The following is a 13329-nucleotide window of genomic DNA, read 5'->3' as shown; positions in this document are numbered from 1 at the left end:
CCAGGATTATGAGAACGGACACGAAACACTGAGTGCAGGGACTGCAGTGGTTTTCTTGGTGAACACGAGCACCTGAGAATTCTTTTTCTTCCTTTTTGGCTTTCAACTTTGCTTTAAATTGGCGATATTTGCAACTATAGTAATATGTTACATTAAACATTCATGACAGCAAGCTACCTTTATACTAGAAAAGAGAGTAGTATAGCTAGAAAATGATCTTTCATTCTTGTTTGAAAAATAAACCCATGATAGTAAACAATGGTTGCATTAGTTTTACAACACTAACTATATAAACCATTTCCTTTCCAATCTAAGGGTTTCTTTGCCACCTTTTGAAAGACAGTGCAGATTCCTGAACTTGCAGTTAGCTTTATGATTACATTGTCTCCACTGTGGCGGGGTGGAAATAGCAGAGCAGCCATCACTTTATCTTATTGCTGAGACCTCGCTACAGCATAGCCTGTTCATTGTGGCTGGAAATATGACTTTTGAGCAGGTCTGATCTGGGTCGTATCCCAGCTTTTAACTTACCAGCTGTGTCACTTTGGGCAGATTACTTGACTCTAAGCTCTAGTTTTCTTACCTGTAAAGCCGAGTATTGATACACATTCTCAGGTTGCCCTTAGTTGCCACGGAATTAGGTAGTGAAAGGAGCCTGGAAAAGTATCTTGCTACTAGCAGCTATTTAACAGATGTTAGGTCTTTTTGCTGGGTAGATTTCTTTTCCTCCTAAGCAACTCGAGTGCTTATATAAATAGATTAATGAGAACTTTTTAAAACTTACATTTGATATGAATTCAAGACGTTATTTAAACCAAGTTTGTCATTAAAGACTGCAGACCCAGTGTAGGACCAGCAGAATGTGGTGAGGTTTCTGAAAATGGTGAAAGTAACTAGATAGATTTAGAGGCTTCTTTAAAATAAGACTCAAACAAACAGAAAAACAAGAAACCTGGGAAAAAGTAAAATGCCTCCTTGAATTTGAAGCATTTATGTGATTGTCTAGAGCATTTTATACATTTATAAGCTTTGCTCTTTTTAAAATTTTTACTGAATTTATTGGAGTGACATTGGTTAATAAAATTATAGGTTTCAGGTATATAATTCTATAATACATCATCTGTATATTGTGTGTTCACCACCCAAAGTCAAGTCTCTTTCAATCACCATTTGTCCCCCCTTTACTTCGTCTCCCTGCCCCACTGCCCTTCCCCTCTCTAGTAATCACCATACTGTTGTCTGGATTTAGCCCTGGCCTGTTTGCCTCAGTAGTTAGAGCTTGGGCCCTTGGACCTAAGGGTCATGGGTTTGATTCCCGGTCAAGGGCGTATACCTGCGTTGCAGGTTCGATCCCCTTCCCCAGTCGGGTGAGTGTGGGAGGCAACCAATCAATGTGTCTCTCTCACATCGATGTTTCCCTCCCTCCCTCCCTCCCTCCCTCCCTCCCTCCCTCCCTCCCTCCCTCTCTCAAAAAATAAAAATAAAAAGTCAATGTAGCACTGTGGATTTGTATTGTCTCCTGCTATAGGAAATCTCATGTTTTGGGTAGCTTTATGTGGGTGGATGTTGGCACATGTTATAGTTATGAGACTTAACCTGAGATATTTGAGTTTTTGCAAGTTTGTTACACTGTTTTTAACAAGAGAATACTATAAAAACTTGTTAGTCTTCAAGAGACCTATGAAACCAAAAGACATGAATTTTATGGGGAACGTCAGAGGAAGGAAGAAGAAATGAAGCAGATATTTGTGCAGCGGGTGAAGGAGAAAGAAGCCATCCTGAAAGAAGCTGAAAGAGAGGCAAGTACACTAGTCTCATGGGATTTGCTTTTTTTAGGTGTTCTATTAATTTGGGGAATTTATCTCAAGAATTTAGTTGAGATGCATTTGGAGACTATTTGTTATTCTTTAAAAACTAGCTATTTTAACACCTGCTCTTTTAAAAAAGTACAGAGTATACCTGTGTCCCTCCCCGTATCTAGATTTAGCAGTGAACATTCTGCCATCTTCATTTTACGTGTGTGTGTGTGTGTGTGTGTGTGTGTGTACGCACGTGTGTGTTTTGCCCTGGTCATCTGAAAGCTGGTTATAGACATTGTGGCACTTTATCTCTAGGCACACCAGCATGCATTCCTGAAACTTAGGTGTATTTTTCTTCATAACCATAGTACCAGTATTGCACCTAAGAATATTAATAGGAAGATTAATAGGAGATTATCTCACCTATTCTCCAGGCCACATTCAAATTTCCCCAGTTGCCTCAAGATTAAATTGTTTCTTTTTGTTTGGTGATTTTTTTTTTATTTTGAACCAGAATTAAATCACAGGTCTCATATTGCATTTGGGTGTTCTGTTTCTTCAGTCTCTTTTATTTTCTTTTAAGCTAGTCCCTGGTGTGTAGTTGTTTTAAAATATAAATATTGAGGAAGGAGTTGTGATGAGTAAAAAATAAGGATACTGGTTTTTCTTTTAATTAGTGGATTCACCTTTACAGTGGTAGTAGAGTAAAATTCTTTTCAGAGTTTCTCTCTCATATGTCATGATTCCTAGTTTCTCCAGTGAGGAGAGAAGTTGTAGAAGTGGTTTATAGATGAGTTTTAATTTTTGAAATTCTACCTAAGAATATTTTGCTTAAATGTATATTATTTAAAAGGAAATAAAAAATTCAGATTACCAAGTGAAAGGAAAAGAGGAATACTGCTTGTCAGTAGGTGCTTTGTAGAGTTTTATTTTTGTGACTCAAGTGCTTAAGATATGTATTAAACTAATGAAAAAGTTGATTTGAAACTAAGGCACCAACAAGCAGAGTTGTCACAGGAGTTCTAAACTTTTCATTATATAGCCTTAGAGGCAGTAGATTCCTGGCCTGCTGCCTCCGTATTGCAAGGTGCCTCGTGGCCAGTTTTCATGCTGTCAAGCCACTGCTGTCAGGGCCAGTCAGCCATCATCACTTGTGAGACCAGAATCATCTACAGAAGGACAGGAATACAGGGTCTGCTATTGCCTTAATTACAGTAGCTTTAGAGGGAAAGGAGGCTTAATAATAATTACGCTGGGGCAATAGATAGGTGTAAACCAGGTATCTTCAGGGTAAACTGGGATATTTGGTCCCAGTACTTGGTTGCTAACATTTTAAAGTTAGTTATTTCACTAAGATACTGGCAATCACTAATAAAAAGATAATTTTGTTAACCCAAAACATTACTTAATTCTGTATTAGGGGACCTTGTTACTTAAAATATTCTTGCCAATGTTGTTATAAAACAAATAACCTCTTAATTTATCTTTTGTATAAAACTGGATTTTATTATATAATTAGTTGAAAATGTTGTGAACATTAAATAGATAACTAGAGTAGGGAGATGCACAGAACAAATGTTATCTCAAAATAATCTGAATGTTCTCTCCTACATCTTTATTACGTCATTCTAAATTTACAATGAAGTGTGTTATATATGACACACAGATTTCTCATTCCCCTTCCCCCACTACTAGAAAAGGTAGTTTATATTTATCCCTCAAATGAAGCATATAACCATCATTAAATCATTTACTACTCCCCCATTTAAATGTGTGCCTATTCCGTCGTTAATATTTAATTTATGCCTCTCCTATTTTCAAAAGTATTCCATATGATTTTCAGTAAAAGTACAGCTGTATTACAATCCTGAAAATGAGAGTACAGGGGCCTTATAATACAGGCAGGAAGGGAGGGGTTTGCCCATAGATGCAGCCGAGAGCCGAGGCCAAGGTGACTTTTCAGTGAGCACAGGCAGCTTGCCTCGCAGGCAGGCAAGGCGGAAAGGGGCCACAGGGAGGTACAAAACTCAGATTAAAGGTCATCTAGTTCCATAAAGGAGGAATGCTGTCTCTAGCATTTGTTTCTAAAAAATTGATACGTTTAAGAAGATCATTGAAGAAGTAGTGTTTACAAAAGATACAGCGATGTACCATTGGTGACAGTCTTAAGAGCATTGATGAGTAGTTATCAATAGCACAAAAGGTGTAGTGTTTTTAACTTTTTGATCAGTGTTTGAAAATACATTTGAATTAAATGCCTTTTGCAGTGAGTAATGAGACCACGAGTGAGTCCTCCAATATGTGAAATAGATTGTTGCTCTCAAAAGCTGCGAATCCACATGATATGAGTAATAGTCACATTCATGCCTTTGCCACTCTCCCTCTTTAAAACATTTTTCTCTTTATAGTTTTTCTGGAATTTCTATCAACCTCATGAATGAAATATGAAGTACTCTATAACCTTTCAAGATATTTATGCATGCATATAAAGTACGCATTTAAGTAATCCGAGATCTGTATCTCTATTCACATAATATGAATCTGCCCCTATATCCTCCGTTTCTAGGTTTTAGCCTCTGTGCCACTTCTCTCCCAGATTTATAGGGGATGCACACATGCTCAGAGAGCTGTAGGTTTATACCCTGATGTGAATGGCAGCTGGATGATTCCACCCTGGAAACACGCACACACATACACACACACACACACACACACACACAAAACACACATCTTTTGTTGTTGTTAATCCTTATCCAGGGATATTTTTTCCATTGATTTTTCAGAGAGTGAAAGGGAGGGGGGAGAGAGAGGGAAGCATGGATGTGAGAAAGACACATTGATTGGTTGCCTCTCCCACATGCCCCGGAGCAGGGCCAGGGATCGGACCTGCAACCCAGGTATGTGCCCTTGAGCAGAGTCAAACCCACGAGCCGTCTGTGAGCAAGCTGACGCTCTAACCACTGAGCGTGCCAGCCAGGACTTCATTGAAGCGGCAACCATTTAAAGAAGCAAATACTACGGAACTGGTGCTTCTCTGAAACGCACCCTCAGAAAGGACCTTGGTGTAGCGGGGCCTCAGTCAGCCTGTTTCAGCCGCCTTCTGTCTCCATTTCAGCGCTGCCAGGGGTTCACTGGCTCACTAGGCACCTATTTCATATTTGGGGCATTTCATTTTTAGTAGGGTGGAGTTTAGCTCCCTCCAGTTTCTACCCTCAGCCTCTGATTGTTAGTGAAGTATTTCCTCAACTGTTATATGCTATCTTTTCTGGAAGCCAAGTTTTACTTTTTGCATGAATGCTCAGTTGCTGCCTAAAACTGAAAATACTAATTTAACATTTGTATAACCAGGCTATTTTGTGTAACTACTAATTTAACATTTGTGTAACATTTGTGTAATTAGGGAGAAAAAAGATACCTTTTTTTTAAAATCTAGATTTAGGATGTTGTGCTTATTTTCATGACACACAATTCATGTGGAGCCCACTGAAGTTCCCCCGATCTGTTTTCAGATAAACCACAATTAACCAGGGAAATCTCATGTTGTAATGTTATAAACTTTTATAAAACTCATTTTAATGTCTGCATGGAATGTAGTCAGCATAAATTTATGTTTTTACTTTATTTTTCTATTAGACACAAGCTATGTTTTTTCATTGTGGGGTACATTCTACAGCATTTTTTCCCCTCGATTTAGGATTTCTTGATTTAGTTTAAATTTCAAGAAGTCATGACTGTGGAAAAATATGATAGCTTTTTAAGGTTCTTGATTTTAATTGACATATGACACTTGTTTTCCAAACAGATTTTTTAGTATAACTTTCAATGACTGTTTCACTATAAATGATAACTTTATTTGGAAAATAGGGGTTTCTTTTTCCTTTCTGATAACTTCTGTAATTTGTGTCCCTCACTTTTACTGATCATAGATTTTAGAAACTTTATTTGAAGAGGCTTCAAATAAAGCCTCTTTTCTGTAGAACAAGAAAATAAAAACTTCAAGAAAAGGTCATGTTTTAAAACACTGAGGTTCATGAGGCTATGGTTTTTTATTTTATTTTGTTAATGCATTTTTTGCATGGGTACTTATTTAAAATTAAAGTTACTAAGGCAAATTCATATGTAAATTTTTCCTGAAGCGTGAACTTTGAGACACCGGGAAGCTTGTGTGGATTACTGTGGCCCTTAGTGTTAGTTAGCAGTGTGTTCTGGGCAGGAGGGCATCTCTGTGCATCTGCTGCCACCTGGGTGCCTGCTGAGAACTGCATCTTTGTTTCACAGCTGCAAGCCAAGTTCGAGCACCTCAAGAGAGTTCACCAAGAAGAGAGAATGAAGCTCGAGGAGAAGAGAAGACTTTTGGAAGAAGAAATAATCTCTTTCTCTAAAAGGAAAGCTACCTCCGAGATATACCAGAGCCAGCCCTTTATGGCAATGGGCAGCAACCCGAAGAAGGACAGGGACCGTAAGAAGTAAGCCATCTCCAGCCACCCGCCTGTGGTGGCCCCCCCCTTCCCTTTCCGTCTCGTTGCCCTGTTTGGTGTTTGTCGTGCTTCTCACTGTCTGTTTCCTGGTTCCTTGTCTGGCTGCTGTGGCTAAATTGTCAGCTTCTTGAGAGCAGAGACCTTGTCTCTTGTTCACGGCTGCTTCCCTAGCAGCTGCAGCAGCACCTGGCACGTACTAGGTGCTCATTACCTATTTAGCAGAATGAATGAATGAACTAAGTGAAAATATATCACTATGTAAAAAGTACATCACAATGTAAAATCCGTCAGTCACCTAGGGAAAGGTCGGCTGCTCTTATTTTGTAGCCAAGCCTGTGGCTCTCATACATCTAATAGCTGCTGACCTACCCTTAGTTACGTAGAATTTCATTTATGTCTAATTGGAAGCTATATACTTTCTTGTGGAATCATAAGTGTAAAATAATACTTGATTTAAAAATACTAATTCTTAGGTTCTCTTTAACAAATTCTATTGATAATGATTTTGTGAGAATTTTTATTTTAATAAGGGAACCAGGCTATCGATTCGAACTCCTGTGCTTTGATGTCAGAGCTTATGAAGCCAATGGTGGACGCAATGATGCGGAGGAAGGTAGAGAGGGTCCCAGTACAATGGGGCTGCATGAGTAGCATGTGGATGATACTCTCAAGGCTTGTAGGTTTGGGGTATGTGTTACCATCGAAATTACCAAAGTTTTAGAAAATAAGGGTTTATTCCTCTTTTGTACTTTGTGTCCTTCATTTTATTTCTCCCACTTAAAATGTCCTTGTCAGTTTGCCTTTGACTGTCCTATTGAGAACACTGCTTTGTGCTCTTTGCCTCAGTTTCTCCGACTGTCTCTGCTCTGGCAGCATCAGTCCTCCTCATGTCCTCACAGAGCAACACTTCTGGTTTCATGTTATCACCATATCTGCTCTCAGACCCAGCGTTTTCAGATCATTATAACTCCGCTTCAGAATAGTTAGGAAAACATGATGCTGGTCCATGGTAGCTTTCTATTTTTGAACTATGGTGAAGTAAATCCACAGGGTTTCCGTGTATTTAGTTGACATACAGATTTTATGACTTCTGGGGGAAGAAAGAGGAATTCCCATGTATGAATGAACATAAGCTCCACGAAGTCATGGATCTGTTTTGTCCGTGGACGTATCCATCCCCAGGGCCTGGAACAGTGCATCGGGCATAGCGAGTTTCAGTTATTTGTCAGAAGAGTAATATGATGTATTGTAGCTGTGCTTATATAATTATGGTTTTTATTACACAGCTACGAGACCTTTTACCTTATCTTTTTATCTGAATCCAGTATTACTAAAATTGGATTTCCCATAGTTATTTCCTATATGAAATACAATTTACACATACCCTGTGCAAATTATCACTCTGCTCCACTTGAGAGCCATTGGTATGAGCTGTTGATGACAAAATCAGGGCCAAGCCCAGAGTTTTTTGAGAGCCCAGAATTCATCCTCAAGAAAATAGAGTTTGGTGGGGTTTTTGTTTTTTCCTTTCTTTCGAAAGTTCCATAGCTAGATAACCTGTACATAATAGATGTGTATTTGCTTTTCCTGGAAAAGCCTTGTAAAACTAATGACTCTAGTAATTTTTATTTCCATATGTTTTATATTGTACCAATCAAAGGGGTTTTTTTTTTCTCTTTCCAGCTCCAATTTTATGTAAAACAAAGGTTCCAGATCACAGAAGGTCATCACAAGCAAAAGTTATTAAAATGTTAGAAGCATGCTGTGATTTTCTTGCTCTTTTTATTTGCTGTATCAGTTATTTTGTATCTGGCAAATGGCCACAGTTACTGCCATTTATAGAAAAATACTTTTAAGTATAAGGTAAATTCATAAGCCAGACTGAGTTATAGAACCTGTGTCCACTGTTGTCAGAAGTGTTTAGGTGGCTGGTTTGTGATGAATCAGGGTCATTGCTCTGCTGCCGACCTGCTCTCACTTTGCAGAGCGTTACCGCAGGGCAGTGCCACTGCCTTGATGTGCAGAGCTCACGTTAGGCTCTGATCACTTTTCTATTCTAAGAGGAACCTTTTGTTTTGTACACACTAACAGTAAAATTTGGGGAATATGTTTTAAAATGTATTATGTACTGAAACTCTAACCTCTCAATAGTTTTATAGAACTTTTTCATTTTTTATATAATTATCCAGTTGCTAGCGTGATTCTAAGCTTTGGTATCAAATTTTATATATCATGATAGCCTTCCATGCTTCAGTACACCTTGCGGTTGGTGTATTATTGTGATGGGAAAAAAAACAAAACATGTTTAAAAGTAAAAACATCCAAGTATATAAACCTTTTTTCTAAGTACTTTTGAACCTGGGTGTTATCACAGTATTTTTATTAGGATGTATTACATATATGTTGCTTAGAACTCTGTCTTGCGGGGGGGGAAATAAGACTGAATTACCTTACTAAAAATATTTCTTAAGAAAATAGCTATGAACATCTGATTATTGAAGATAAAACAATTTATATAATTCATATCAGTGCCTTAGTATTCTCAGAACAATTAACTTTTTCTTAACAGTCATAGGTATATAATTTTTTATTTTTTGTACCTAAATATTCTAAATAATGCTGACATTTACTCTTGACAAATGAAATATATCTGTATATTTACTATAATGTGTTTAAATTACATTAAATTTTCTGTTTACAAACTGTCATCTTAAGGAACATTTTATCAAAGTTAGTTCATTTAATTTTATGTTTGAATTATTTTAAAGCAGGTATATTACCAGTATTTTTTAGACAACAAAATGTTTAACTTAGCCTATGTTAGATTCTGAACAGTGCTTTTTTTAAATGAAGTTGTGTAAGTTGCAAATAAGACCTTTCATTTTCTAGCACAATTTTTATGGACAAATACTTTACTTTCCATTTTTACATTTGAAATTCACAGATATCTCTTCACCTTTTTAAATCGTAGTAAAGTAAGTTATAAGTATCACAGAAAAAGCTCTGAACTTTCTTCTCAGGATCAGTAATGTCCAGCTTCTGGAAGGTGGGAGCAGGAGAGTCGGGGAGTCCCTGCGGGCAGGTGGCCTGCCGTGCAGAGGCCAGCCAATGCCACAGCACTAAGCGTGAGCAAAGGAGTGTGCCGTCCAGAGGCTCAGTGACGTCACATGCGTGCTGTTGTTTGTAGCCATATTATATCAAACTCTGTATAAAACAGCTGTTCTAAATTTGAATAAAATTACTTTTAAATGCCAGATTGGTGGTTGGCATGTTGAAAGTTATTCAAGTTTCCAGTTGAGAAGGTTTTGGAAAGCTGCCCGAGACTCGTGACTCGCTGTGGAAGATGCGGCGTGCTTGGCCACGACGTGGATCTCACATGGTCCATGTATTTGGGATTCCTTGTACTACCTTATTTTAAAAGGGTTGCACTGCAAAGAAAAAAGCTTAAAAACAATTGCACCATAACGTTCATATTCTCCTTACAAAGTGAGTTGTTATCCCCTGATGCTTATATTGGTAAATTTCCTGGAAACAAAATAAAGCTGGACGTGTTGGGTTGATACTTTTTCCATAAGGCACATGAAGCAGAATTGCCTCGCTGCCAGTCATTAATCTTTGTACACACTGCCCTGGGTTTTAAAGCCTTTCACAGCCTGTGATTCAGCTTCAGATCAACACAAAAGGGAAGGACGCAGGCATTACTATTCCCCATTTGGAAGATGACTCAGTTGAGGCCCATGTTCCCCTGGGGCTGGGAGGCTACCATGCCCTTGTGCAGCAGCCACGGTAGTAACGACAGAAGATCTACTCAGAGGGGCCCCTGCAGACTCTACCCATGGAGCGCAGGAAGCATCCAGGGAAGTGACCGAGCCTTGAAACATTGGGAGTAAGTTTTCAAATGTAGGAATGGAGAAGGGCAACCCTGGCACAAGGAATAGCATGTTTTTGATAAAATCTGTACTCTGGAAGGTAGCCAGGTATGAACAGAGGGTGAGGAAGGGGAGGGCTTAGAAGTCGGTAGGGAACAGGTAAGAGGGTTTGTAAAGACCAGTCCAGCAGGCACTGGAGCCCTGGGAGGACCTGACCTCACACGGCCAGCTGTTTCTCCAGAGCTCATGGGGAAGACGTACTGGCGGAGAAACTGCAGGGAGCAGGCGACTCAGGAGAGACTACAGTGTAGGCCAGTAGTTCTTAACACAGTATAGAAGAAAATGCCCTAAGTTGTGTTGAAAAAAATGCTGATGCAGAAAGGAGTATATAGTAATGGAAGTGGTTGTTATATGGATAAATCTAAATAATGACTAAAACAGTATGTCTCATGGTTAGAAATATAGAAAGAACTAAAATACAGCACTGCAGTGGCCTGTCGGGAGAGTGGCTGGCATTGCGTCAGTCTGACTGTCCCCTTTCTTGCTGTCCCACTTTCTGGGCCCAGCAGCAGCATCTCCCTGCCTGCTGATTAGCAACCTTAATTCCCCTTCCCACGAAACCTAGCATCCAGAGGCTCCAGAGATTAAGATCTCCCGGGGCACATGGCTCTGCCAGTCATGCCATACCGTCCAGCAATTCCAGTTCTAAAAAGTGCACTGAAGATAAATGAAAATGTTTCTCACCCGGCCGGGCGTGGCTCAGCAGTTGAGCGTCGACCTAGGATCCAGGCGATCAGGGTTCAATTCCCGGTGAGGGCACATGCCCGGTTTGGGGGTCGGTCAATGACTCTCTCAGCATTAATGTTTCTATCTCTCTCTCCCTCTCCTTTCCTCTTTCTGAAATCAATAAAAATATATTTAAAAAAAGAAAAAAGAAAATGTTTCTCAATACAAGGACCTGTACTTAAATGTTTATAGCAGGTTTTTTTCATAACCTTACAACTTGAAACAACCCAAATGTCCCATCAACTGGTAAACGCATAAGCACGTTGTAGTTCATCATACAATAAAGGACAGACCGCTGATACGTGCAGAACATGAACAAATCCGAGTAGTATGCTAAGCTGAGCCAGACTCAAAAGGCTATGGACTATGTGACTTCTACTTATGTGACATTTTTGTCAAAGCAAAACTAGAGGGACAGAAATCAGCTGTGGTCGCCAGGCCTGCGGCAGGGCGGAGGGGCACATGGATTCCAAGGCACACAAGGAAAGCTGTTGGAGTGGTGGAATAGTCTGAATCTTTGCTGTGGTGGTGGTTACATGGCTACATACATTTGTAAAAACTTAAGCAACTATACACCCAGAAAATTTTTTACTAAATGTAAATTATACCTCAAAAAGCCTGGCCTTTTTTTCCTTAAAAAGTAAAAGTTAAAAGGCAAAAACAATGGAGATGAAAAAAAAAATCACTACAAATCCTGTAGACATTGAAATATGAAGACATTTAAAAATATAAAAGAAATGATAAATTCTTTTTAAAAATTAAGTTACTGCCCGGCCAGGCATGGCTCAGTGGTTGAGCATCCACCTAGGATCCAGGAGATTGCGGTTTGATTCCTGGTCAGGGCACATGCCCGGGTTGCGGGCTTGACCACCAGTGGGGCGGTCGGCTGATAAATTTGGAGTTCAGTTTAGTGCCTAGTAAAAGTAATTAGCTGCTCCTCAGTTCCTAGTACAGTTATGTCCCTGCTTCCCCTGTAAGGTTCCTGAGAGCTTAAAACTTAGCTACCCTGTCCAGTGTTTTTACTATAAAGCTTACCGTCTCTTTTTGGTTTCGAGTTTGGCAGAGCAGACGTTCTAAACGAGCCCGCATAGGAAGTGTACGTCTCCTAATTATGTTTTTCTTTTCATGCCTGCTTGGAGGAGCACTTTCGTAAAGCTTAGCCTATCGCTCCATTTATCCAGCCGGCCAGCCTCCACATGTCTGTGGTGGCCCCACCAGTGAGCTGAGGTCCCAGCCCGGTGGTGGGCCAGCGGGCACAGGGCAGAGGTCCCCTGGTGGGGGGCTCAGGATGGCGCGCCCAGTCTGGAGTGCTGGGGCCCCGAGGAGCCTTTCCAGAGGGTTGACGTCTGCCAGGCCTACAGGACGCTGGGACGGCCAGAGAGAGTGGGGCTGTGCTGCAGGCAGCGCAGTCACCGGGGAGCACAGACCCTGTGTTTTGGGAAGAAGTCCCTGTGGAGTCCTGAATTGCAGGTGGGAGATGGGGGTGGGGTGGGGAGGGGAGGGGACCACCTGGCTGGAGGGCTCACAGCGGTGGAAAGAGTGTGGGCAGGGCCCAGAGGAGAATGGGGAGAGGAGATATATTAGAGGGGTCCTGGGAGACGGGACTGTGGGATGGGCCTGCTAGGACGTAAGGGTGACAAGTGGGAGGGCACCAAAGACAGCTGCCTGGACTTCTGGCTTGTTCATCTGGGCACATGGTTGCAATACGACTGGGGCATGGCAGCCAGGGGAAGATTGCGGCTTGAAGAGACTGACTGGAGAGCCAAGCGCGAGGCCCAGGAAGGGCGGATACGGTGTGGGTGGGATTGGAGGAGAGTGTGAGATCACCTGCACACCTGAGAGAGGAAAGTGCCCCCACCAAAGCCAGAGGAACAACTTATGTAGGGACGGGAAGAGGGCCCTGCAACGGGGCAGACAGGAGCAGCAGGGAGGGGGAGGAAAGCCAGGAGGGGCATCCGGAGCGAAGAGAGAGCAGACGAGTGGAGCCAGGTACTGCCAAGGGTGCCAGAAAGACACATAGAGCTTGGATTTCTCAGCAGTGTCACTGGCCACCAGGACAGCAGTGAGACAGATGTTCCCTGGAGGGCAGAAGTTGGACTGAGATGGTGGCCGGGAGATAGACTTTTCTAAGAAGGTTGGCTCTGACAGGGAAGAGAAAGAAGGCAGTGATCATCATTGCTAAGTAATGTCTCCCCAAAATGTGTAAAACAACACAGTGTGTTATTTCTCGCAAGTTCTCAGATCGGCTAGACACTTCTGCTGCTCCAGGCCAGGCTCCCTGCGCAGGGCTGGGCCCAGCATCCTGTGTCCGCAGTCAGTCAGCTGCTCCCCAGCCCCGCCCGTCAGGAGAGCCCGAGCTTGTTCTCCCGGGAAGGCAGGGCCGAGGGAGCCGGAGGC

The 13329-nt window shown here is 41.3% G+C and overlaps 1 protein-coding gene across 6 annotated transcripts in view; it reads left to right on the top strand.

Moving 5' to 3' along the window:
• Positions 1 to 9531, top strand: part of SEPTIN10 (septin 10) — a 48241-nt gene extending 38710 nt beyond the window's left edge. For 4 of the 6 annotated variants that reach the window (XM_087820681.1, XM_087820680.1, XM_087820685.1 and 1 more), the window contains 3 exons: positions 1667 to 1799; positions 6078 to 6265; positions 7961 to 9531. In XM_087820681.1, the coding sequence (XP_087676807.1) occupies positions 1667 to 1799; positions 6078 to 6265; positions 7961 to 7976 (337 nt within the window). In that variant the 3' untranslated portion in view covers positions 7977 to 9531. Of the gene's footprint in view, positions 1 to 1666; positions 1800 to 6077; positions 6270 to 7960 lie in introns of those variants that run through there. The other 2 variants (XM_087820683.1, XM_087820684.1) reach the window with 1 other exon arrangement.
• Positions 9532 to 13329: the final 3798 nt, after the last annotated feature.

The sequence above is a fragment of the Miniopterus natalensis genome, chromosome 9, assembly GCF_054644295.1.
Source record: "Miniopterus natalensis isolate mMinNat1 chromosome 9, mMinNat1.hap1, whole genome shotgun sequence".
NCBI classification, from domain to species: Eukaryota; Metazoa; Chordata; class Mammalia; order Chiroptera; family Miniopteridae; genus Miniopterus; species Miniopterus natalensis.
This window is presented reverse-complemented; position numbering and strand designations above follow the sequence as displayed.